The sequence below is a fragment of the Tachyglossus aculeatus genome, chromosome 21 (assembly GCF_015852505.1).
Source record: "Tachyglossus aculeatus isolate mTacAcu1 chromosome 21, mTacAcu1.pri, whole genome shotgun sequence".
NCBI classification, from domain to species: Eukaryota; Metazoa; Chordata; class Mammalia; order Monotremata; family Tachyglossidae; genus Tachyglossus; species Tachyglossus aculeatus.
Window position 1 is genome coordinate 45,237,121 of NC_052086.1, and position 25,687 is coordinate 45,262,807.

Consider the following 25,687-nt stretch of genomic DNA (forward strand, 5'->3'; position numbering starts at 1 on the left):
TGTGGAGGGGAACAGGATGAGGGTGGGGGGGGTTGGGGGGAGGGACGGCAGGCCGGGACGGTGCGCTGGGGAGAGAGGTCCAGGTTGAATGAGTGGCAGGCAGGATGGCAGGATGACAGGAGAAGCAGCTTGGCCTAGTGGATAGCACGTACCTGGGAGCCAGCAGGTCATGGGTTCCAATCCGAGCTCCGCCACTTGTCTGCGGTGTGACCTTAAGCAAATCACTTCACTTCTCTGGGACTCAATTACCTCATCTTTAAAAGGGGGATTGAGATTGTGAGCCCCTCGTGGGACAGGGACTGTGCCCAACCCGATTTGCTTGTATCCACCCCAGCGCTTAGTACAGTGCCTGGCACATAGTAAGCGCTTAACCAATTCCAAAATTATTATTATTAGGGAGCGGGGTCGGAGGCTGGGGGGCGGAGCTGGGAGCGTGTCCGGCAGGGGCCGCGGCGGGGGCCGGGGGTCGGGGGCGGGCTTGGGGGAGGGTCCTCTGTGCTTCCCCCCCCCCCCCCCATCAGAGCCCTCTCCACTTTACTCCGGGAACAGACGGGAAGCAGGATCGGGAGAGATTCTCCAGCCGGGCGTCGCTGGGGACGCCCCGCTCTCCGCTCGCCTCCGTCCTTACTCCTCCCCCCGGCTCCGACCTCCCCCTTCCTCCCTTCTCCTCGGGATCCACTCTCTTCTCCCCCAGCTCCGACTCCCCCTTCCTCCCTTCTCCCCGGGATCTGCTCTCTTCTCCTCCAGATTCGGCTCCCTCTTCTCCCCGGGATCTGTTCTCTTCTCCCCCGGCTCCGACTCCCCCTTCCTCCCTTCTCCCCGGGATTCGCTCTCTTCTCCCCCGGCTCCGGCTCCCCCTTCCTCCTCCCCTGGATCCTCTCTCTTCTCCCCCAGCTCCGACTCCCCCTTCCTCCCTTCTCCCCGGGATCCGCTCTCTTCTCCCCCGGCTCCGGCTCCCCCTTCCTCCCTTCTCCCCGGGATCTGCTCTCTTCTCCTCCTGATTCGGCTCCCTCTTCTCCCCGGCATCTGTTCTCTTCTCCCCCGTCTCCGACTCCCCCTTCCTACCTTCTCCCCGGGATTCGCTCTCTTCTCCCCCGGCTCCGACTCCCCCTTCCTCCTCCCCGGGATCCACTCTCTTCTCCCCCGGCTCTGACTCTCCCTTCCTCCTCCCCGGGATCCACTCTCCTCTCCCCCGGCTCTTTCTCTCCCTTCCTCCTCCCCGGGATCTGTTCTCTTCTCCCCCGGCTCTGACTCTCCCTTCCTCCTCCCCGGGATCCTCTCCTCCCCCGGCTCTGACTCTCCCTTCCTCCTCCCCGGGATCCTCTCCTCCCCCGGTTCCGACTCCCCCTTCCTCCCTTCTCCCCGGGATCCGCTCTCTTCTCCCCCGGCTCCGACTCCCCCTTCCTACCTTCTCCCCGGGATCCGCTCTCTTCTCCCCCGGCTCCGGCTCCCCCTTCCTCCTCCCCTGGATCTTCTCTCTTCTCCCCCAGCTCCGACTCTCCCTTCCTCCCTTCTCCCCGGGATCCGCTCTCTTCTCCCCCGGCTCCGACTCCCCCTTCCTCCCTTCTCCCCGGGATCTGCTCTCTTCTCCTCCTGATTCGGCTCCCTCTTCTCCCCGGGATCTGTTCTCTTCTCCCCCGGCTCCGACTCCCCCTTCCTCCCTTCTCCCCGGGATCCGCTCTCTTCTCCCCCGGCTCCGGCTCCCCCTTCCTCCTCCCCTGGATCCTCTCTCTTCTCCCCCAGCTCCGACTCCCCCTTCCTCCCTTCTCCCCGGGATCCGCTCTCTTCTCCCGCGGCTCCGACTCCCCCTTCCTCCCTTCTCCCCGGGATCTGCTCTCTTCTCCTCCTGATTCGGCTCCCTCTTCTCCCCGGCATCTGTTCTCTTCTCCCCCGGCTCCGACTCCCCCTTCCTCCCTTCTCCCCGGGATCCGCTCTCTTCTCCCCCGGCTCCGGCTCCCCCTTCCTCCTCCCCGGGATCCACTCTCTTCTCCCCCGGGTCCGACTCTCCCTTCCTCTTCCCCGGGATCCGCTCTCTTCTCCCGCGGCTCCGACTCCCCCTTCCTCCCTTCTCCCCGGGATCCGCTCTATTTCTCCCCCGGCCGCGGCTGCGGTTCCCCTTCTCCCTCCCCGGGATCCGCTCTCTTCTCCCCCGGCCGCGGCTGCGGCTCCCCCTTCTCCCTCCCGGGGCCACCTGTATCCCGCTCCTCCCTGCCGGAGCAGCCGTCCAGGGATCCCCCAGCCTTCTTTCGAGCAGGGGGTGGAGGGATCCCCTCCTCTGCTCCGCACTGTTGGGACACCGGGAGGCCGGGGAAGCAGCCCCCAAGACATGCAGCGGGGCCAGCCCCGGGAGCTGTCCTGACTCTCCTCTTCGCCCCCTTCTCCCTCCTCCCCTCCGTGGCCGACCCCCAATCCGCTCGGGACCCCCCTTCCCCCTACCCACCCTCGGAGAGTTAGGGGTCGGCATGTCCCGGAATACCTCTCTGAGCTTCCGCGTGGTAGAGGGGAGAGACCTGCCCTCCAAAGACGTGTAAGTGACTCCCCTCTCCCCTTCCCACCTTTCCCTTCCCCTCCTTCAATCAATCAATCAATCAATCGTATTTATTGAGCGCTTACTGTGTGCAGAGCACTGTACAGAGCACCCTCCTTCCCTGCAGCTCCTCTTCCTCGCACCCCCCCCCCAACCCCCATCCTTGGGGGGCCTGGGGAAGGAGGGGGCGGTCCGAGGCCGGACCAGAAGCTGCGGTTCTCGGAAGCTTCCTTGCAAGGAATAATAATAATAATCATGGTATTTGCTAAGCGCCTACTATGCGCAAGACACTGTACTAAGCGCTGGGGTAGATACAAGCAAATCGGGTCCCTGCCCCACGTGGGGCTCACAGTCTCGATCCCCATTTTATACAAGAGGTAACTGAGGCCCAGAGAAGTGGAGTGACTTGCCCAAGGTCCCACAGCAGATAAGTGAGGGAGACGAATTAGAACCCATGACCTTCTGATTCCCAGGCCCGTGTTCTACCCACTATACCACTATACTATAGAGAAGCAGCATGGCTCAGTGGAAAGAGCCCGGGCTTTGGAGTCAGAGGTGATGGGCTCGAATCCTGGCTCTGCCACTTGTCAGCTGTGTGACTTTGGGCGAGTCACTTAACTTCTCGGTGCCTCAGTTACCTCATCCGTAAAATGGGGATGAAGACTGTGAGCCCCCTCTGGGACAACCTGATCATTTTGTAACCTCCCCAGCGCTTAGAACAGTGCTTTGCACATAGTAAGCGCTTAATAAATGCCATTATTATTATTATTATTATTATTATTACCATTCTGCTTCTCCAGGTTGACCAGCGGGGGTGAGAGCGATAGGGTCAGCACTCGGGTCTGGGGGACCTTCATTCATTCATTCATTCACTCAATCGTATTTATTGAGCGCTTACTGTGTGCAGAGCACTGTACTGAGCGCTTGGCAAGTACAATACGGCAATAAAGAGAGAAAACCTCTGCCCACAACGGCCCTACCCGAAGACGTGGAGGGGAAGGGGCTACCGAGGGGCGATCTGGGGACCCCGGTGTCAGGCAGGGAGCGTCTTTACCCCTCCCTTGCCCCCCACAAACGTCCGGGAGGCACAAAGGTTGGAGTGGAGTGAAGGGTCTCCACTAGTGGGTGGACGTTGGTCAGCTAAAAACTGGCTTGGATTTGGAGACGGGGAAGTAATAATAATAATAATGATAGCATTTATTAAGCGCTTACTATGTGCAAAGCACTGTTCTAAGAGCTGGGGAGGTTACAAGGTGATCAGGTTGTCCCATAGGGGGCTCACAGTCTTCATCCCCATTTTACAGATGAGGTAACTGAGGCCCAGAGAAGTCAAGTGACTTGCCCAAAGTCACACAGCTGACAAGTGGTGGAGGCGGGATTTGAACCCAGGACCTCCGACTCCAAAGCCCGGGCTCTTTCCACCGAGCCACGCTGCTTCTCCAGGTGGCCCGACGGCCCTGGGCTCGGAGCCGGAGCTGGGAGGGAAAGACTGGAAAGTCAGTCAGTCAGTCAATCGCATTTATTGAGCGCTTACTGGGTGCAGAGCACTGTACTAAGCGCTTGGGAAAGTACACTACGACAATCCGTCCCTCTCCAAACTCTGGCCCAGCGCACCATCCTCCCAAACCCCTTCTCCAGCCGAGGGTCCGGAGGGGGGTGGGGTGGGGGGGTGGGAGAGAGAGAGAGAGAGAGAGAGAGAGAGAGAGAGAGAGAGAGAGAGAGAGAGAGAGAGAGAGAGTTGCCTCATCTATAAAATGGGGATTAAGACTGTGAGCCCCAAGTGGGACAACCTGATCACCTTGTATCCTCCCCAGCGCTTAGAACAGTGCTTTGCACATAGTAAGCGCTTAACAAATGCCATCATTATTATTATTATTAAGCACTGTTCTAAGCTCTGGCGTAGATACAAGGACTGTCTCTATATGTTGCCAACTTGTACTTCCCAAGCGCTTAGTACAGTGTTCTGCACACAGTAAGTGCTCAATAAATACGATTGAATGAATGAATGAATGAAAAGGTAATCAGGTTGTCCTACATGGGGCTCACAGTCTTAATCCCCATCCCCCTCCTTCCCCTCCCCATCCCCCCCGCCTTACCTCCTTCCCCTCCCCACAGCACCTGTATATATGTATATATGTTTGTATGTATTTATTACTCTATTTATTTTATTTGTACATATTTATTCTATTTATTTTATTTTGTTAATATGTTTTGTTCTGTTCTCTGTCTCCACCTTCTAGACTGTGAGCCCACTGTTGGGTAGGGACCGTCTCTTTATGTTGCCAACTTGTACTTCCCAAGCGCTTAGTACAGTGCTCTGCACACAGTGAGCGCTCAATAAATACGATTGAATGAATGAATGAAAAGGTGACTGAGGCCCAGGGAATTTAAGTGACCCACAAGGTCACACAGCAAACAAGTGGCTTGAATGAATGAATGAGCTGGCGTCCTGCCCCCTACTCTGCCTCAGTTTCCACAGCTGTGAAATGGGCAAGCCGCTTAGCTCTCCTCCCTTCGGTGTCCTCCCAGAGAGACCTCTCCAGAGAGGTTTGCTGCACTGCACCCCTCGGGGCTGGGGATGGGGGAGAGTGATGATGGAGGAGGGCCCGGAGGGATGGAATTTATTTATTTATTTATTTATTTATTTATTTATTTATTTATTTATTTATTTATCTTACTTGTACATATCTATTCTATTTATTTTATTTTGTTAGTATGTTTGGTTTTGTTCTCTGTCTCCCCCTTCTAGACTGTGAGCCAGCTGTTGGGTAGGGACTGTCTCTATATGTTGCCAACTTGTACTTCCCAAGCGCTTAGTACAGTGCTCTGCACACAGTAAGCGCTCAATAAATACGATTGATTGATTGATTGATTGATTGATTGATTGATGGAAGCCCACAGCCTCACTCCACTCCGAGACCTGGAGGGGTAAGGATGGGGGTTGAGAATGGAGGGCAGGGCAGAAGCATCGGTCTCATTCATTTATTCTCATTATTTACTCTCTCCCCCTCCTCCCCCTCCCCATCCCCCCACCCTTCCTTACCTCCTTCCCTTCCCCACAGCACCTGTATATACGTATATATGTTTGTACATATTTATTACTCTATTCATTAATTTTACTTGTACATATTTATTCTATTTATTTTATTTTGTTAATATGTTTTGTTGTCTGTCCTCCCCTTCTAGACTGTGAGCCTGCTGTTGGGTAGGGACCGGCTCCATATGTTGCCAACTTGCATTTCCCAAGCGCTTAGTACAGTGCTCTGCACACAGTAAGCACTCAATAAATACGATTGAATGAATATGTCCCCCTTCCTCCCCCTCCCCACCCCCCCGCCTTACCTCCTTCCCCTCCCCACAACACCCGTATATATGTTTGTGTATTTATTACTCTATTTATTTATTTATTTTACTTGTACATATTTATTCTATTTATTTTATTTTGTTAATATGTTTTGTTTTGTTGTCTGTCACCCTCTTCCAGACTGTGAGCCCGCTGTTGGGTAGGGAACGGCTCTATATGTTGCCAACTTGTACTTCCCAGGCGCTTAGTACAGTGCTCTGCACACAGTAAGCGCTCAATAAATACGATTGAATGAATGAATGAATGAATTGTATTTATTGCATGCTTACTGTGTACAGAGCACTGTACTAAGCGCTTGGGTACAAGTTGGCAACATATAGAGACAGTCCCTACCCAACAATGGGCTTACAGTCTAGAAGCTTGAGAACTTGTACTTCCCAAGTGCTTAGTACAGTGCTCTGCACACAGTAAGTGCTCAATAAATATGATTGAATGAATGAATGAATGAATTTATTAATTCAATCTTATTTGAATAAGCACGTTGGAAGCAGCGTGACTCAGTGGAAGGAGTACCGGCTTTGGAGTCAGAGGTCATGGGTTCAAATCCCAACTCCACCAATTGTCAGCTGTGTGACTTTGGGCAAGTCACTTAACTTCTCTGTGCCTCAGTTTCCTCATCTGTAAAATGGGGATTAATAATAATAGTGATGGTATTTATTAAGCGCTTACTATGTGCAAAGCACTGTTCTAAGTGCTGGGGAGGTTACAAGGTGATCAATTTGTCCCACAGGGAGCTCACAGTCTTAATCCTCATTTTACAGATGAGGTAACTGAGGCACAGAGAAGTGAAGTGACTTGCCCAAAGTCACACAGCTGACAATTGGCGGAGCCGGGATTTGAACCCATGACCTCTGACTCCAAAGCCCATGCTCTTTCCACTGAGCCACGCTGATTAAGACTGTGAGCCCCACGTGGGACAACCTGATCACCTTGAATCCCCCTACCATCATCAATCGTATTTATTCAGCTCTTACTGTGTGCAGAGCACTGTACTAAGCGCTTGGGAAGTACAAGTTGGCAACATATAGAGACAGTCCCTACCCAATAGTGGGCTCACAGTCTAAAAGACCCCTAGCGCTTAGGACAGTACTTTGCACATAGTAAGCGCTTAACAAATACCATAAAAAAATTATTGAGCATTTACTGTGTGCGGAGCACTGTACTAAGCGCTTGGAAAAGTATAATGCAGCAATAAAGAATGACAAACCCTACCCACAACGATCTCACAGTCTAGAGGAGGGGAGACAGACATCAATACAAATGAACAGACATCAATATAAATAAATAAACAGATATGTACATAAGTGCTGTGGGGTGGAGAAAGGAAGAGCAAAGGGAGCAAGTCAGGGTGATGCAGAAGGGAATGGGAGATGAGAGAAAGTGGGGCCTAGTCTGGGAAGGCCTCTTGGAGGAGATGGGCCTTCAGTAAGGCTTTGAAAATGGGGAGAGTCATTGTCTGGGGGATTTGAGGAGGGAGGGTGTTCCACACCTGAGGTAGGACAGTGGGCTTAGTGGGAGTAGGGGTGGGAGAGTGGTAAGAAGGGCAGGAATATGGCCCCAGGGTGGGCAGAGGGAAAGTTAGGAGTATGGTTCCTGGTGCAGGGATTGGGGGGCACAACCTTCTTTCCCACCAGCAGCTGTGGGGGCCGAGAGGGGTGGTCACGCCAAGGTAAAGGCCGACTGAGCCCCTATGGAGGTCACATCCCGCTGAGTCCACACTTTCCCCGGTTGGCCGCACGGACACTCCGGTAACCGATGCGGGCAGGGAGCCGGTCTTTCCGGGTTGGACCAAGGGGCTGGTGGATTAGGGCCAGGAAAGGAGTAGAGGCAGGGTCTGGGGTGGGGGATTTATGCAGCCAGGCCTGGATCAGAGCCTGGAGGCCCTCAAATTCCCCTGGATTCCAGTGCAGAGGCTGGAGGGAAGTGCTCCTTTTCTTTTTATAATGGCATTTATTAAGTGCTTACTATGTGCAAAGCACTGTTCTAAGCGCTGGGGAGGTTACAAGGTGATCAGGTTGTCCCACGAGGGGCTCACAGTCAATCCCCATTTTATAGATGTGGGAACTGAGGCACAGAGAAGTTAAGTGACTTGCCCAAAGTCACACAGCTGACAGGCGGTGGACCCGGGATTTGAACCCATGACCTCTGACTCCAAAGCCCAGGCTCTTTCCACTGAACCGCCCCGAAGACGCAACCTTTTTCCTTATTCACTCATTCATTCATTCAATAAAGGTAGGGTCTGGGGTGGGGGATTTATGCAGCCAGGACTGGATCAGAGCTTGGAGGCCCTCAAATTCCCCTGGATTCCAGTGCAGAGCCTGGAGGGAAGTGCTCCTTCCCAGGGCCCCGAAGACGCAACCTTTTTCCTTATTCACTCATTCATTCATTCAATCGTACGCATACTTGAGGACTTACTGTGTGCAAAGCACTGTACTAAGCGCTTGGGAGAGCACAAATATAGCAATAAATAGATATGTTCCCTGCCCTCAACAAGTTTACAGTTTGCAATCTTCTCCTGTCGGGGCTAAGGCCTTTGGAGCAAACAGTAGCCTAGCAGCTGAGCCAATGGAGGAAAGGAACAGTCCTTCTCCTTGCCCGACTGGGGCGAGCAGCAGGGTAGTCGAGCTGGGGAAGTGGGGGAAGCCTGGGAAATGGGGTAATAATTATAATTCTGGTATACTTGTTTAGTGCTTACTATGTGCCAAGCACTGTTATAAGCCCTGGGGTAGATACAAGGTAATCAGGTTGGCCCACGTGGGGCTTATTGTTCTGACAACTTGACACCTGTCCACATGTGTTGTTTTGTTGTCTGTCTCCCCCTTCTAGACTGTGAGCCTGTTGTTGGGTAGGGACTGTCTCTATGTTGCCAACTTGTACTTCCCAAGTGCTTAGTACAGTGCTCTGCACACAGTAAGCGCTCAATAAATATTATTGAATGAAAGAATGAATGAATGAGAGAAGCAGCATGGCTTAGTGGAAAGAGCCCAGGCTTGGGTGTCAGAGATAGTGGGTTCTAATCCCGGCTCTGCCACCTGTCATTTATTCATTCATTCATTCAATCGTATTTATTGAGTGCTTACTGTGTGCAGAGCACTGTACTAAGCGCTTGGGAAGTACAAGTTGGCAACATATAGAGACGGTCCCTACCCAACAACGGGCTCACAGTCTAGAAGGGGGAGACAGACAACAAAACAAAACAAAACATGTGGTCAGGTGTCAAGTCACTTTACTTGTACATATCTATTCTATTTATTTTATTTTGTTAGTATGTTTGGTTTTGTTCTCTGTCTCCCCCTTTTAGACTGTGAGCCCACTGTTGGGTAGGGACTGTCTCTATATGTTGCCAACTTGTACTTCCCAAGCGCTTAGTATAGTGCTCTGCACACAGTAAGTGCTCAATAAATACGATTGATGATGCTGAAGTCATCAGAATAAATAGAGGTAAAGCTAGATCACTGACAAAATAAATATAATAGTAAATATGTACAAGTAAAATAAATAGAGTAATAAATCTGTACAAACATATATACAGGTGCTGTGGGGAGGAGAAGGAGGTAGGGTGGGGGGATGGGGAGGGGAAGAGGAAAAGGGGGGCTCAGTCTGGGAAGGCCTCCTGGAGGAGGTGAGCTCTCAATAGGGCTTTGAAGGGAGGAAGAGAGCTAGCTTGGTGGATGGGCGGAGGGAGGGCATTTCAGTCCAGGAGGAGGACGTGGGCCGGGGGTTGACAGTGGGACAGGCGAGAACAAGGCACAATGAGGAGGTTAGCGGCAGAGGAGCGGAGGGGGCGAGCTGGGCTGTAGAAGGAGAGAAGGGAGGTGAGGTAGGAGGGGGCGAGGGGATGGACAGCCTTGAAGCTGAGAGTGAGGAGTTTCTGCCTGATGCATAGGTTGACTGGCAGCCACTGGAGATTTTTGAGGAGGAGAGTAACGTGCCCAGAGCGTTTCTGCACAGAGATGATCCGGGCAGCAGTGTGAAGTATAGACTGAAGTGACGAGAGAAAGGAGGATGGGAGATCAGAGGAGACTGATGTAGTAATCCAGTCAGGATAGGATGAGAGATTGACCCAGCAGGGTAGTGGTTTGGATGGAGAGGAAAGGGTGGATCTTGGCGATGTTGCGGCTGTCGGCTGTGTCACTTTGGGCAAGTCACTTAGCTTCTCTGTGCCTTAGTTCCCTCATCTGTAAAATGGGGATTAAGACAGTGAGCCCCACGTGGGACAATCTGATGACCTTGTATACTCCCCAGTGCTTAGAACAATCAATCAATCGTATTTATTGAGCGCTTACTGTGTGCAGAGCACTGTACTAAGCGCTTGGGAAGTACAAGTTGGCAACATATAGAGACAGTCCCTACCCAACAGTGGGCTCACAGTCTAGAAGATCGCTTCTAGACAGTCTAGAACAGTGCTTTGCACAAAGTAAACACTTAACCAAAACCATTATTATTGCTATTTATCCATTTTACAGATGAGGTTACTAAGGCTGAGAGAAGTGAAGTGACTTGCCCAAGGTCACACAGCAGACAAGGGGCAGAGCCGGGATTAGAACCCACGTCCTCTGACTCCTAAATCCAGGCTCTTGCCACTAGGTCATGCTGCTTCTCCGGTGTGTTGTGGGGGAGGGAGTGGGTGGACCCTCACCTGTGGGGTGCTGTGGATGGGGGTCATCGGTGAGACCAGGAGTTTAGTCTCTCTCAGCTCTCTCAGGTGAGGGGTACAGAGTTGGTACAGAGTTGCCAACTTGTTGCCAACGTGTACTTCCCAAGCGCTTAGTACAGTGCTCTGCACACAGTAAGCGCTCAATAAATACAATTGATGATGAGAGTTGTGAGGTACAGGCCACTGGCTCCTGATGGTCAGAGAGGGGGTCGGGAAGGGAAAAGTTCGTTGTCTTGAGAGAAGCAGCGTGGCTCAGTGGAAAGAGCACACAGCCTTGGGAGTCAGAGGTCATGGGTTCTAATCCCGGCTCTGCCACTTGTTGGCTGTGTGACTTTGGGCAAGCCACTTAACTTCTCTGGGCCTCAGTTACCTCATCTGTAAAATGGGGATGAAGACTGTGAGCCCACCTGTGGGACAACCTGATCACCTTGTAACCTCCCAGTGCTTTGCACATAGTAAGTGCTTAATAAATGCCATTATTATTATTACTGTGGGAAGGGTGTGTCTCTTTCTTGTCTCCCAAGGGCTTAGTACAGTGCTCTGCTCATAGTACAGGGCTGAATAATAATGATGGCATTTATTAAGCGCTTACTATGTGCAAAGCACCGTTCTAAGCGCTGGTGGTTTGGGACTCCTGGGTTCTCCTCCAGCTTAATTGTGGCTTCAACTGACGGGATGGGCTTCTGGTGCCCCTTCTTCTGCCTTTGCCTTTCCCAGAATGTCGCCCGCATCTGAGGGAGATGAGGGAGGCTGAACTCTTTCGCTGATCCCGCACCATCGCGCAGGCCTGGCTGATGCCCAGAATACTGGGGATGGGGGGGACGACTCCGGGAGGGGGGAAAAGGGGCACCGGAGGGGGGGGGCGATGGGAGAGTCTCTCCAGTGGTCAGCGGTGGCCCTGATCCTTCTCCATCTGCTTCCTTCCTGCTGCCCCTTCCCCTCTTCCCATTCCCAGCTCTGGCAGCAGCGACCCTTACTGCCTCATTAAAGTGGACAACGAAGTTGTGGCCAGGTAGGAGGGCGGAGTGGGGGGGACCCGGGAAGGAGGATGGCCATGTAGGGGTGCGGAGGGGAAGGTTGGGAAGGGGGATGACCAGGTGAGGGGTGAGGAAGAGTAGGGGGGTCTTCTGGAATCCTGGAAACCTCACTCTGGGTCTGGGAGCGGGGGAGCCGGGGACTGCGAATTCATTCAATCATATTTCATTCATTCATTCATTCAATCGTATTTATTGAGCGCTGACTGTGTGCAGAGCACTGTACTAAGCGCTTGGGAAGTACAAGTTGGCAACATATAGAGATGGTCCCTACCCAACAGCGGGCTCACAGTCTAGAAGGGGGAGACAGACAACAAAACAAAACATATTAACAAAGTAAAATAAATAGAATAAATGTGTAGAAATAAAATAAATAAATAGAGTAATAAATACGTACAAACATATATACATATATACAGGTGCTGTGGGGAGGGGAAGGAAGTAAGGCGAGGGGGAGGAGGGGGAGAAGAAGGAGGGGGCTGAGTCTGGGAAGGCCTCCTGGAGGAGGTGAGCTCTCAGTAGGGCTTTGAAGGGAGGAACCGAGCTAGCTTGGCGGATGTGCGGAGGGAGGGCATTCCAGGCCAGGGGGATGACATGGGCTGGGGGACAACGGCTCCATATTTATGGAGCGCTTACTGCTACACCTAATGATGGTATTTGTTAAGTGCTTACTATGTGCCAAACACTGTTCTAAGCACTGGGGTAATCAGGTTGTCCCACATGGGGCTCACAGTCTTAATTCCCATTGTAGAGATGAGATAAATGAAACACAGAGATGAGAAGTGACTTGCCCGAAGTCACGCAGCTGACAAGTGGCGGAGCCAGAAGTAGAACCCACGTCCTCTGACTCCCAAGCTGGTGCTCTTGCCACTAAGCCACGCTGCTTCCCACGCTTACTTGTGTGCAGAGCACTGTACTAAGCTCTTGGAAGCAGCCTGGCTCAGTGGAAAGAGCCCAGGCTTTGGAGTCAGAGGTCATGGGTCCAAACCCCGGCTCCACCAATTGTCAGCTGTGTGACTTTGGGAAAGTCACTTCACTTTTCTGGGCCTCAGTTGCCTCATCTGTAAAATGGGGATGAAGACTGTGAGCTCCCCGTGGGACAACCTGATCACCTTGTAACCACCCCAGCGCTTAGAACAGTGCTTTGCACATAGTAAGCGCTTAATAAATGCCATTATTATTGTTATTATTATTATTGGAAAGTACGTTACAGCAATAAAGCAGTCAAAGAGCGCGGGTCCCTGGAAAATCACTTCGCACAGCGCCTTTTGCCCGCCCACCGCCCCTGTATGGCGCACACACACACACACACACGCACACACACACACACCCCATCCATCCATCCATCCATTCATCCATCCATCCATCCATCCATCCAATCATCCCCCCCGCGCCCCTTTGCACTCCCAGGTGAGCCAGGCTGTCCCGGCCCTGGCCCCTGAGCTCTGGGCATTGGGAGGGGGGCAGTTAACACCCCTGGGTGGGGGGTCGGCAGGTATTAGAAGCAATAGGTGAGTCGGGTCGGGGGGAAGGGGCAAAGCGCTGGGGGAGAGGATGTTTGAGACCCTCATTTCCGCACAGCCTGGCGGGACGCTCATATTATGGCCCCCTCCCCTACTATTCCCTGCCTTCCCCCATCCCCTCTCCAACCCCCTCCGACCTCGACCTCCACCCTCTGCCCCTCATTTCCTCCCTCCGACCCCCATAACAATGATGGCATTTGTTAAGCGCTTACTGTGTGCAAAGCACTGTTCTAAGAGCTGAGCAGGATACAAGAAGCAGCGTGGCTCAGTGGAAAGAGCCCGGGCTTTGGAGTCAGAGGTCAGGGGTTCAAATCCCAGCTCCGCCAATTGTCAGCTGTGTGACTTTGGGCAAGTCACTTCACTTCTCTGGGCCTCAGTTACCTCAACTGTAAAATGGGGATTAAGACTGTGAGCCCCCCGTGGGACAACCTGATCACCTTGTAACCTCCCCAGCGCTTAGAACAGTGCTTTGCACATAGTAAGCGCTTAATAAATGCCATCATCATCATCAAGATGATCAGGTTGTCCCACATGGGGCTCACAGTCTTAATCCCCATTTTACAAATGAGGTAACTGAGGCCCAGAGAAGTTAAGTGACTTGCCCCCATCAACACCCTCCAACTCCTTCTGGCTCTCCTCTCCCTCCTCTGACCCCCCTCTCCCATTTTCCCCCCTCGCCCACATCTTCCATCCCCCCTCTCTTGGCCCCCAGGACTGCAACAGTGTGGAGGAGTCTGAATCCGTTCTGGGGGGAAGAGTTCACACTGCACCTGCCCCTCGGCTTCCACCACCTGGCCTTCTACGTGCTGGACGAAGACACCATTGGGTGGGTCTGGGGGCTAGGCCAGGGTGGAGGGGAGAGGGGGCGAGGGGCTGGGCCGTGAAGGAAGGGTGGGGGGTTGGGTCAGGGGGGTAACTCCGGGGCTGGACCTTGTCTTCTCGAGAAGCAGCGTGGCTCAGTGGAAAGAGCATGGGCTTGGGATTCAGAAGTCAGGGGGTCAAATCCCGGCCCCGTCATTTGTCGGCTGTGTGACTTTGGGCAAATCACTTCTCTGTGCCTCAGTTACCTCATCTGCAAAATGGGGATTAAGATTGTGAGCCCCACATGGGACAACCTGATCACCTTGTATCCTCCCCAGTGCTTAGAACAGTGCTTGGCACATAGTAAGTGCTTAGCAAATACTAAAATTATTATTATTATTCCTTCCTGACCCCTCACCCCGGACTGGGGTCCTGGGACCCCTCGGCCCCTGGCTCTCCGGGATCTCCCCCGGCTCACCCCCCCGCCACTCTGGGACTCAATGGGGAGCAGCCCTGCTCCCCGCACCCCCTCTTTTTCCCCTAATCCTAGACCCGGGCCTCATTTATTCCCCTATGAGTCTGTGGTCAGAGGGGACACATCAAGGCAGGACCATAATAAATACAAGTATTTATTTTACTTGTACATATCTATTCTATTTATTTTATTTTGTTAGTATGTTTGGTTTTGTTCTCTGTCTCCCCCTTTTAGACTGTGAGCCCAATGTTGGGTAGGGACTGTCTCTATATGTTGCCAATTTGTACTTCCCAAGCGCTTAGTACAGGGCTGTGCACATAGTAAGCGCTCAATAAATACGATTGATGATGATGATGATGACCAGCCAGGATCTGGGCAACGGCAGCAGACCGCAGGCCTGGACCCCCCAGGGTGGCGCTGACCCCGGCCCCGTGTCTCCCCCTTCCCTTTGCTTTGCCAGCCACGATGACGTCATTGGCAAGATCTCGCTGAGCAAGGAGGCCATCGCGGCGGACCCCCGAGGTGGGCGGTGAGCCCGGCCTGGGGCCCTGGGGAGGCGGCCTGGGGTGGATTCCACAGCCCCTCGGGGGTAGGGGGCACCTCCTAAGGCGGGGCAGAGCTGTGCCAGGCTGGGGGTCGGTTCACCATCTTGCCCCCAAGGTTAGGTCCGGAACCGGCCCCTCCGGCGGGCAGGGTTTCCTGGTGCCATCCTGAAGTGGCAGGGGAGGGCACGTGTGTCCTTTCCCACTCCCTTTTGCGTCGCCCTTTCACTTGGATTGGCACCCTTTCATTCAGTTGTTCAACCCTTCCTCAACCCAACAGCATTTACATACTTACCCGTAATTTATTTATTTACATTAATGTTGACCTCTCCCTCTAGACTATAAGCTCGTTGTGGGCAGGGACAGTGTCTACCAACTGTCCCGTATAATAATCAATCAATCGTATTTAATAATTGTGGTATAAGTTAAGCACTCACTGTGTGTCATGCACTGTACTAAGCGCTGGAGTGAATACAAGTAAATCAGGTTGGACCCAGGCCCTGTTCCACGTGGAGCTCACACTCTTAATCCCCATTTTCCTGATGAGGTAATTGAAGCCCAGAGAAGTGAAGTGACTTGTCCAAGGTCACACAGCAGACAAGTGGAGGCACTGGAATTAGAACCCATGACTTTCTGATTCCCACGTCCGTGCTCTACCCACTAGGCCATCGCTTACTTTGTGCAGTGCACTGTATTAAGCGCTTGGGAAAGTACAATATAACAGAGTTGGTAGACACGTTTCCTGTCCACAATGAGTTTACAGTCTAGAGGGGAAAACAGGCATGAATATAAATAAATACGTTACGGATACGGACATAGGTGCTGTGGGCCTGAGGTAGGGGTGAATAAAGTGTTCAAATGAAGCAGCGTGGCTCAGTGGAAAGAGCGTGGGCTTGGAAGTCAAAGGTCATGGGTTCTAATCCCGGCTCTGCTGCTTATCAGCTGTGTGACTTTGGGCAAGTCACTTAACTTCTCTGGGCCTCAATTACCTCATCTGGAAAATGGAGATTAAGACTGTGAGCCCCATGTGGGACAGCCTGATTACTGTGTATCTCCCCCAGTACTTAGAACAGCACTTGGCACACAGTAAGTGTTTAACAAATACCAAAATTATTATTCTAATAATAAAGCTGTGTGACTTTGGATAAGTCACTTAACTTCTCTGGGCCTCAGTTACCTCATCTGGAAAATGGAGATTAAGACTGTGAGCCCCATGTGGGACAGCCTGATTACCTTGTATCTCCCCCAGCACTTAGAACAGCACTTGGCACATAGTAAGCGTTTAACAAATACCAAAATTATTATTCTAGTAATAAAGCTGTGTGACTTTGGGCAAGTCACTTAACTTCTCTGTGCCTCAGTTACCTCATCTGGAAAATGGGGATTAAGATTGTGAGCCCGCCATGGGACAACCTGATCATCTTGAATCCTCCCCAGCGCTTAGAACAGTGCTTGGCACATAGTAAGCGCTTAACAAATACCATCATTATTATTATTATTATTATTATTATTCTCTGTGCCTCAGTTACCTCATCTGCAAAATGGGAATTAAGATTGTGAGCCCGCCATGGGACAACCTGATCACCTTGAATCCTCCCCAGAGCTTAGAACAGTGCTTGGCACATAGTAAACACTTAAGAAATACCAAAATTTATTATTATTATATGCTCGCAAGCACGCATTACAGTGCTGTACCAACAGTAGCACTCAATAAATACCACTGATGGATTGTCCGTTGTCAGGGGTCGAAGGCTGGATTAACCTGAGCCGGGTGGACCCGAACGAGGAGGTGCAGGGGGAGATCCACCTGGCCGTGCAACTGCTGGAGGAACCTCAGGGGAAGAGGCTGCAGTGCCATGTCATCGAGGCCAGGTCTGGGGTCCCTCTCTGCCCCTCCCTCGCCATGCCAGCCAGGCGGGAGCTGCCTTTCCCACTCCAGCTCCTCCTCCCGCCCCCCATGCACGTCATCGGGGCTATTTCTCAATCCCACCCGCTCCCACCAAGCCATCGTGGCGGGGCTCTGCCCTTGCTTCCCGCCACTATGTCCCGAAGGCCGGATCTGGATACCCCCTACTCCCCACCGACCATGCCATCTGGAGGTCCCCTACTCCCTCCCCCGGTGGGCACCTCAACTCTTCTTCCAGGGATTTCCCCAGGGAAAGGGGGCTGGTGGGAGAGGAGAAGTAATAATAACAATAATTACAGTGCTTTGCACATAGTAAATGCTTAATAAATAATAATAATAAAAATGCTTAATAAATGCCATTATTATTATTATTATTATGGTACTTGGGCAGCACTTCCTATGTGCCTAGTACTGTTCTAGACATTGGGGTAGATAGAAGTTAAACAGGTTGGACGTAGTCCCTGCCCCACACGGGGCTCCCCATTTTCCAGATGAGGTAACTGAGGACCAGAGAAGTGAAGTGACTTGCCCAAGGTCACACATTCATTCATTCAATCGTACAGCAGACGTGTGGTGGAGTTAGAATTAGAACCCAGGTCCCTCTGACTCCCAAGCCCTTGTTCTAGCCACCAAACCACGCTGCTTCTCTAGGCCCCAGTGCAGAATCCCCTAGCTCATCCCAGGACCTCTCTGGGGACACGATCTTACCCCCCAGCCGCCTTTCTGCCCCCCGCCCCCACCCCCACCCCCTCTCCCTTGCCCTCCCAGGGCGTGCCGGAGAGGGAGGAATCACAAACGGGTCTACCCGCCCCCCATTTAGGTCCCCCACCCTCTCCCTCTCTTCCACCCTGGCACCGGCTCTCCTGCCTCTCCGTGATGGCCGATGGTTGCTCAGTGGGGAAACTGAGGCTGAGAGAGCATCAGGAGCCTAGCCCAGGCAGGGAGGTGAAGCGGGATGCGGAGCCAAGCGTCTAGGACTGAGGCCTGCTCCCGTGGGAGAGAGGGGACGAGCAGCCTCGGGGGGCCTGGCTGGGGTCTCTCCCCTCCTCCCCACCCCAGGGTCCGCCAGTCCCAGGCCGTGGCCAGGCTGGGGGCCGGGCAGACCTCACTCAGGTTCCGCTGAGGTCTGAGAGGGGCTCAAGAGGCAGGACCCTCTTTTATGGCATTTGTTAAGCCCTTACTATGTGCCAAGCACTGTTCTAAGCCCTGGGGCAGATACAGGGCAATCAAGTTGTCCCACATGGGGCTCACAGTTTTAATCCCCATTTTACAGATGAGGTCACTGAGGCACAGGAAGAGAAGTGGCTTGCCTAAGGTCACACATCAGAAAGCGGTGGATCCGGGATTAGAACCCAAGTCCTCTGACTCCCAAACCTGTGTTCTTTCCACTAAGCCACGCTGCTTCAGGATGGCTTAGTGGAAAGAGCATGGGCTTTGGAGTCAGAGGTCATGGGTTCAAATCCCGACTCCGCCAATTGCCAACTGTGACTTTGGGCAAGTCACTTAACTTCTCTGTGCCTCAGTGACCTCATCTGTAAAGCGGGGATGAAGACTGTGAGCCCCCCGTGGGACAACCTGATCACCTTGTAACCTCTCCAGCGCTTAGAACAGTGTTTTGTACGTAGTAAGCGCTTAATAAATGCTATCATCATCCACACCCCACCAAGCTAGACCCCCAGAAGGGTCCCTGTTTCCAGGGCCCTGGGCCTCCGGCTGGAGGGGCCGATGACTGTGGCTCCATCCCCACCCCCGCCCCCGCCCCCTCCCCAAACCCAGGATATGTCGGATAACGGCATGCAGGGAAGGCATGCAGCGTATCTTAGCAACCAGTTCTGGCTCCTAGGAAACAAAAGGGGGTCACTTATTAAAAAAAGTGGGGGGATGGGAGCGGGGAGCTGGCGGAGGACCACAGGAATGAGGGGACCTGAGGATCCGCGGCCAGTGAGACCCCCGGCGTGGGGAGGGACTGAATCCATGGAGTCCCTTCACCCACACCAGATCCGTAATTGTTTTCCTGGAGAGACAATCCCCCCACAGCCAACTGATGAACGGGAAGTGGAGGAGCAGGCGGTCTTGGCGAGGGACTGGACTGGATCTCACTAAGAGCGAGAGAGAGAGAGAGGGATGGAGGAAGGGAGAGACTGGGAAGCAGAGGGAGGAAGGAGACTTGGACCAAGTTGTTCAGGCTTTAGGTCTCCATGACAACGAGGAGCTTCACCCTGGGGGAGGGGAAAGAGGAGGAGGTAGAAGGAGCATCATTTGGCTTCTGTAATTCTGATGCCCCTCTTGGGACCCTTCCTCAGAGGTGGAAATCCCTCTTTCTCCCTACCAGGTGGGCCGGTACCCGTCAGCTCTCATCTGCTCGGGGCCAGCCTCAGTCAGCCAGTCAGGGTGGACCTCCCCCTGCCACGCCCCATCATGGGCATCCCCCCTCATGTCCCGGGCCTGGGCTGCCCAGGGAATTTGCCCCACCCCTCTTGGCTTAATGCCAAGGGCGCAGGCCTGTGGGTCAGAGGACCTGGGTTCTAATCCTCGCTTCTCCACTTAACTGCTGTGTGACCCTGGGCATGTTCCTTAACTTTCCTGTGCCTCAGTTTCCTCAGCTTTAAAATGGGGATAAAACTCCTCTTCTCCCTCCCACTTAGACTGTAAGTCCCATGTGTGACAGGGACTGTCTGACCTAATTATCTTGAATCTACCCCAGCAGCTTAGCACAGTGCTGAGCACATAGGATGTTCTTGAAAAATACCACCACTATTACTAGGCCCCTCTCTCTCTCTGTGTCTCTCTGTTTTTCTCTCCGTCTGTCTCTCTCTCTCTCCAGAGACCTGGCTCCCCGGGACATCTCTGGCACCTCAGACCCATTCGCCCGCCTGTTCTGTGGCAATCAGAGTGTGGAAACAGCTGTGAGTTGGGGGCAGCAGTGGGGAGGGTTTAAGTGCCACTCCTATTATCCTTGGAGCTTGGATTTCCATTGGGGAGGCCTCAATCTGCCTAGTTCAAGTCCCGGCCTTGTCCCTGCCAACCTGGGGCTCAAGGACCCAGGGCAGCCTTGAGCCTGGTGAGAGATGAGAACCCCCGCCCCCTCTCCCCCAACACTGGGAGAGGCAGAGGCAGGGTGGGCATCTGGGTTTCCACACTTGGAACAGCGCCTTTCACTTGGGGGACGTGCAAATAAATGCCTTCACTACCAGAACTATTGCAGATGGAGGTGGTGCTTTCTGGAAGAGATGCGTCCATGGAGTCGCTATGGGTCGGAAACCACTCGACATCATAAGACAAGACAGTCATCAAGGAGAAATGGGCCCCCATTTCCTCTTCTCCACTCTCTGCGTCACCCTTGCTCTTGGATTTATACCCTTTATACACCCCTCCCTCAGCCCCACAGCACTTATGTAGATATCCATAATGCATTTATTTATATCAGTGTCTGTCTCCCATCCTAGACCATAGACTCCTTAAGGGCAGGGAACATGTCTTCCAATTCTGGGTACTGTCCTCTCCCAAACGCTTAGTACAGTATGCTGTACACAGTAAGTGCTCAAGAAATATGATTGATTGCAAGCCTCAAGCCCACCCTCTCCCCACAGATCATCAAGAAGACCCGGTTCCCACACTGGGATGAGGTTCTGGAGCTGGAGCTGTGGGGCGAGGAGGCTCTGGGGACACATCTGCGCTTGGAGGTCTGGGACTGGGACTTAGTAGGAAGGAATGACTTCTTGGGGCAGGTAAGACACCCTCCCCTTGTCGGGACAGAGCAGAGGGCCACCCCCGTCCCCCCCCCCCCCAACTCTTTTAACAATAAAAGTAATAATTGTGGTATTTATTAAGCACTTACTATGTGCCAGGCACTGTTCTAAGTGCTGGGGTGGTTACAGGCAAATCGGGTAGGACACAGTCCCTGTCCCACATGGGGCTTTCAATCTCAATCCCCATTTTACCGATGAGGTAACTGAGGCCCAGAGTAGTGAAGTGGCTTGCCCAAGGTCACACGGCAGACAAGTAGTAGAGCCGGGATTTTAACCCCCTTATCTCCTACATTGTCCTGACTTGCTCCCTTTATTCATCCTCCCTCCCAGCTCCACAGGATTTATGGACATATCTGTGGTTTATTTTTATTCACTCATTCATTCAATTGTATTTATTGAGCACTTACTGTGTGCAGAGCAACAAGTCGGCAACATATAGAGACAGTCCCTACCCAACAATGGGCTCACATATGAATGTGATTAATGTAATTAACATTAACATTACATTAATATTAATGTAATTAACATATTAATTAGAGAAGCAGTGTGGCTCAGTGGCAAGAGGACGGGCTTTGGAATCAGATGTCATGGGTTCAAATCCCGGCTCCACCAATTGTCAGCTGTTTGACTTTGGACAAGTCACTCAGCTTCTCTGGGCCTCAGTTACCTCATCTGTAAAATGGGGATTAAGACTGTGAGCCCCCCGTGGGAAACCTCATCACCTTGTAACCTCCCCAGCGCTTAGAACAGTGCTTTGCACATAGTAAGCGCTTAATAAATGCCATCATTATTATTATTATTATTATTAATGTCTGTCTCCCACTCTAGACTGTACGCTCGTTGTGGGCGGGGAATGTGTCTGTTTATTGTTGTATTGTACTCTCCCAAGCGCTTAGTACAGTGCTCTGCACACAGAGAGTGCTTAATAAATACAATTGACTGACTGACTGACTGATTAACTGACTAGCCCCTGCACTCTTGCCCCTCCCTGTTCTTTCCTCATGCTAATAATGATGGCATTTATTAAGCGCTTACTATGTGCAAAGCACTGTTCTAAGCGCTGGGGAGGTTACAAGGTGATCAGGTTGCCCCACAGGGGGCTCAAAGTCTTCATCCCCATTTTACAGATGAGGTAACTGAGGCAGAGAGAAGTGAAGTGACTTGCCCGAAAGCCCAGAGCTGACAATTAGCAGAGCCGGGATTTGAACCCATGACCTCTGACTCCAAAGCCCGGGCTCTTTCCACTGTGCCACGCTGCTTCTCTTACCTCCCTGTAACCCTTCCCTGAATTACTGACCTCTCTCCTTTCCTGACTCCTGTCCTCCTGTCCCCTTCCAGGTGGAGTTCACCCCAGAAGTGCTGCAGCACTCACCCCCCAACGGCTGGTTCCGCCTCCTTCCTTTCCCCAGGCCCGAGGAAGATGCCAGGTAAATCAGCTGGTTCCCCAGTCCACTGGAAGGGATGGTGGTAGAGGTGGGAAGGGCTCTGGGAATGGGCACTGTGGGCAGGGAATGTGCCTGTTTGTTGTTATATTATACCCTTCCAAGTGCTCAGTACAGTACTCTGCACACAGTAGGCGCTCAATAAATATGACTGACTGAATGAATGAATGAGCGAGGGTGAGTGCGGGAGGAGGAATCAGTGTGGGGGTGAGGGGTGAGGTGGAGTTCCCGTACATAATAATAATCATCATCATCAATCGTATTTATTGAGCGCTTACTGTGTGCAGAGCACTGTACTAAGCGCTTGGGAAGTACAAAATAATAATCATGATGGCATTTGTTAAGCGCTTACTATGTGCATAGCACTGTTCGAAGAGCTGAGGAGGATACAAGGTGATCAGGTTGTTCCACGTGGGGCTCACAGTCTTCATTCCCATTTTCATTCATTCATTCATTCAGTAAGTCAGTCATATTTATTGAGCGCTTACTGTGTGCAGAGCACTGTACTAAGCGCTTGGGAAGTACAAGTTGGCAACATATAGACGGTCCCTACCCAACAGTGGGCTCACAGTCTAGGAGAGTGGGCTCACAGTCTAGAAGATGAGGTAACTGAGGCGCAGAGAAGTTAAGTGACCTGCCCAAGGGCACACAGCTGACATTTGGCAGAGCCGGAATTTGAACCCATGACCTCGGATTCCCAAGCCCGTGCTCTTTCCATTGAGCCATGCTGCTTCTCTTCCGTACCCTTTCCCTTCTGTGTTGCCTATGTGGTTGGATCCGTACTCCTTAATCACTTGATATTCACCTCACCCTCAGACCCACAGCACTTAAGTACGTATCCATAATTTATTTTAATGTCTATCTCCCCCTCTAGACCCTAAGATCCATTTTTTAATGGTATTTGTTATGCGCTTACTATGAGCCAGGCACTGTACTGAGCACTTAGGGTAGGTATGAGTTAATCAGATAGGACACAGTCCATGCCCCGCATTGGGCTCACAGTCTTAATCCTCATTTTATAGATGAGGCTCAGAGAAGTTAAATGACAGATATGGGTCCCCCTCGTCCCCCTCTCCATCCCCCCCATCTTACCTCCTTCCCTTCCCCACAGCACCTGTATATATGTCTATATGTTTGTACATATTTATTACTCTATTTATTTATTTATTTTACTTGTACATATCTATTCTATTTATTTTATTTTGTTAGTATGTTTGGTTTTGTTCTCTGTCTCCCCCTTTTAGACTGTGAGCCCACTGTTGGGTAGGGACTGTCTCTATATGTCGCCAATTTGTACTTCCCAAGCGCTTAGTCCAGTGCTCTGCACATAGTAAGCGCTCAATAAATACGATCGATGACGATTGATTGATGATATGGGTGGGGATGAGGAGCTCCGGCTGTCCGGCTCCGGGAGGTTCTTGCTTCCGATCTGCGCGGACTACGTGGGGAAACCCGTGGAGCCTCCCTAACCCCCCACCCCGGGGGCGGCTCTCCGGGCAGAGGCCGGCTTGGGGCCCTGAGGCTGAAGGTGAGACTGGTGGAAGACCGAGTGCTGCCGTCTGTGTGCTACCAGCCCCTGCTGGACCTGCTGGTGGAATCCATCCTGAGTCCTCCAGACGTGAGTCCTCTCCCCCGACCTCTGTCACCTCCACCCAACCTCCCATCCCTCTATCCCAGCATCAGCCCAAACCTCCATCTTTCCATCCTGAGTATCCTTCTGCCCCAAGCTGGTCCCTTCTGCCCCTCCACCAAGATCTCTGACCTTTTCACCCTGACCTATGACCCCTCTTCCCCAATGTCTGTCCCCTCTGCCCCAACCTCAAACAATCAATCAATCGTATTTATTGAGTGCTTACTGTGTGCAGAGCACTGTACTAAGCGCTTGGGAAGTACAAGTTGGCAACATATAGAGACAGTCCCTACCCAACAGTGGGCTCACAGTCTAGAAGGGACTCCTAGAAAACCTCCATTTTTCTGTCAATCAATCAATCAATCATATTTATTGAGCGCTTACTGTGTGCAGAACACTGTACTAAGCACTTGGGAAGTCCAAGTTGGCAACATATAGAGACAGTCCCTACCCAACAGTGGGCTCACAGTCTAAAAGACTGTGTCCCGACTGCCGGCCTCTCCGCCCCAAACTCCATCCCTCTGACCCCTCCACCATGACTTCTGACCCCTCCACCGTGATCCTTGACCCCTCCGCCCTCCCCACCCCCATCCCACTCAGCCCAGGACCCCAGCCATAATAATAATAATAATAATAATAATGATGGCATTTGTTAAGCACTTACTATATGCAAAGCACTGTTCTAAGCGCTGGGGAGGATACAAGGTGATCAGATTGTCCCGCGTGGGGCTCACAGTCTTAATCCCCACTTTACAGATGAGGTAACCGAGGCACAGAGAAGCTAAGTGACTTGCCCAAGGTCACACAGCTGACAATTGGCAGAGCTGGGATTTGAACCCATGATCTCTGACTCCAAAGCCCGGGCTCTTTCCATTGAGCCACGCTGCTTCTCCTTGACACCTCTACCCTCCCTACCCCCATCCCACTCAGCCCAGGACCCCAGCCATGCTCCTGCTCCCTGGGTGGACTCTGAAGTGGTGGTTTTCCTGTCTCTAGACTCTATCCTTGCCCCCCACTCCCTGATCCTCTGCTCACCCCACTCGGGCTCCACAGCCTCTTCTGCTGGAAGTTTAACAGTGCCTGACCCTGGCCCAGGGGAGGCTTCTCCCCTAGCCCCCACACTGTCCCCCAGGAGAAGCCCCACCATGGACAATACAAGGGAATCAGGGAGCCAGGAGATGGGAATCCAGACTGTGAGCTGGGGGCCTGGTGCAATCTGGGAGAAAGCTGGAAGTCTGGGGTAACTGGGGAGAGGGAGAGGCAGCGAAGTGGTGATGAGGGGTTAGAGAGTCACCACGCTTCCATCCCCTTCTCTCCCCCCTCCTCCCTACTTTGTGGCCACAGGAGGGGGCTCCGACACCACTGACGATGCTGGAGGAAGTCAGCTCTCCGGACAGCCTCCAGGACGTGGCCACCAACCTCCAGGACGTGGCCACCAACCTGGTGAAGATCTTCCTGGGCCGGGGCCTGGCCGTCACCCTCCTGGACCATCTCAACCTGCGGGAAGTCACCCGCACCAGTGAGTGCCCTCCCACCCCCACCACCCTTGCCAGCCTCCCCCTGCCTGCTTCCAGCCCCCTTAGCCCCCCACCCCAGGGATACAGCTTGTTGGGGGGTGGGGGAGGCTGGCAGGAATGACTGCCTCCCTAGTTCCTTTGGCCCAGCTGCCTCCAGTGGGCCCAGGACCAGGGGCAACGTCTCAGGGAGGCCCCAATGACCTTCTTTCCGACCAGGAGGAGAGCTGGGTGGCCAAACTCCAGAGGTGAGGGCTTCCCCCCTTGGCCTCTGGGCTATTTGGGGACCCTGTATCTCCAGTGTCACCCAGCACCTATCTCTTGGGGCACAGTTCTGTGTTCCCAATTTCCTCCCCTTGCCCATCCTTCTCTGGGCTCAGACCCCCCCCACCACTGTCTCTCCTGTGCCTCCCATTCCCACTCGCCCCCAGCTGTCCCTCCCAGCTCCCTGGGAGTCTGAGAGGAAAGCAGTCTTTCCCAGCACTATAGCCTGCCTGGGCCCGGCCAGAGCTCAGGTCCCTGC

The 25,687-nt window shown here is 52.8% G+C and overlaps 1 protein-coding gene across 2 annotated transcripts in view; it reads left to right on the plus strand.

The window, feature by feature from the left end:
- The first annotated feature begins 2,000 nt into the window (after positions 1 to 2,000).
- RASAL1 (RAS protein activator like 1) overlaps positions 2,001 to 25,687 on the plus strand; it is a 40,695-nt gene continuing 17,008 nt past the window's right edge. Inside the window, exons 1-10 of one of the 2 annotated variants that reach the window (XM_038763506.1) lie at positions 2,001 to 2,527; positions 11,504 to 11,560; positions 13,818 to 13,931; positions 14,842 to 14,903; positions 16,666 to 16,795; positions 19,654 to 19,735; positions 20,420 to 20,557; positions 21,917 to 22,005; positions 23,521 to 23,638; positions 24,995 to 25,169. In XM_038763506.1, coding sequence (XP_038619434.1) covers positions 2,463 to 2,527; positions 11,504 to 11,560; positions 13,818 to 13,931; positions 14,842 to 14,903; positions 16,666 to 16,795; positions 19,654 to 19,735; positions 20,420 to 20,557; positions 21,917 to 22,005; positions 23,521 to 23,638; positions 24,995 to 25,169 — 1,030 coding nt within the window. In that variant the 5' untranslated portion in view covers positions 2,001 to 2,462. The remainder of the gene's footprint in view (positions 2,528 to 11,503; positions 11,561 to 13,817; positions 13,932 to 14,841; positions 14,904 to 16,665; positions 16,796 to 19,653; positions 19,736 to 20,419; positions 20,558 to 21,916; positions 22,006 to 23,520; positions 23,639 to 24,994; positions 25,170 to 25,687) is intronic. The other variant, XM_038763507.1, reaches the window with a different exon arrangement.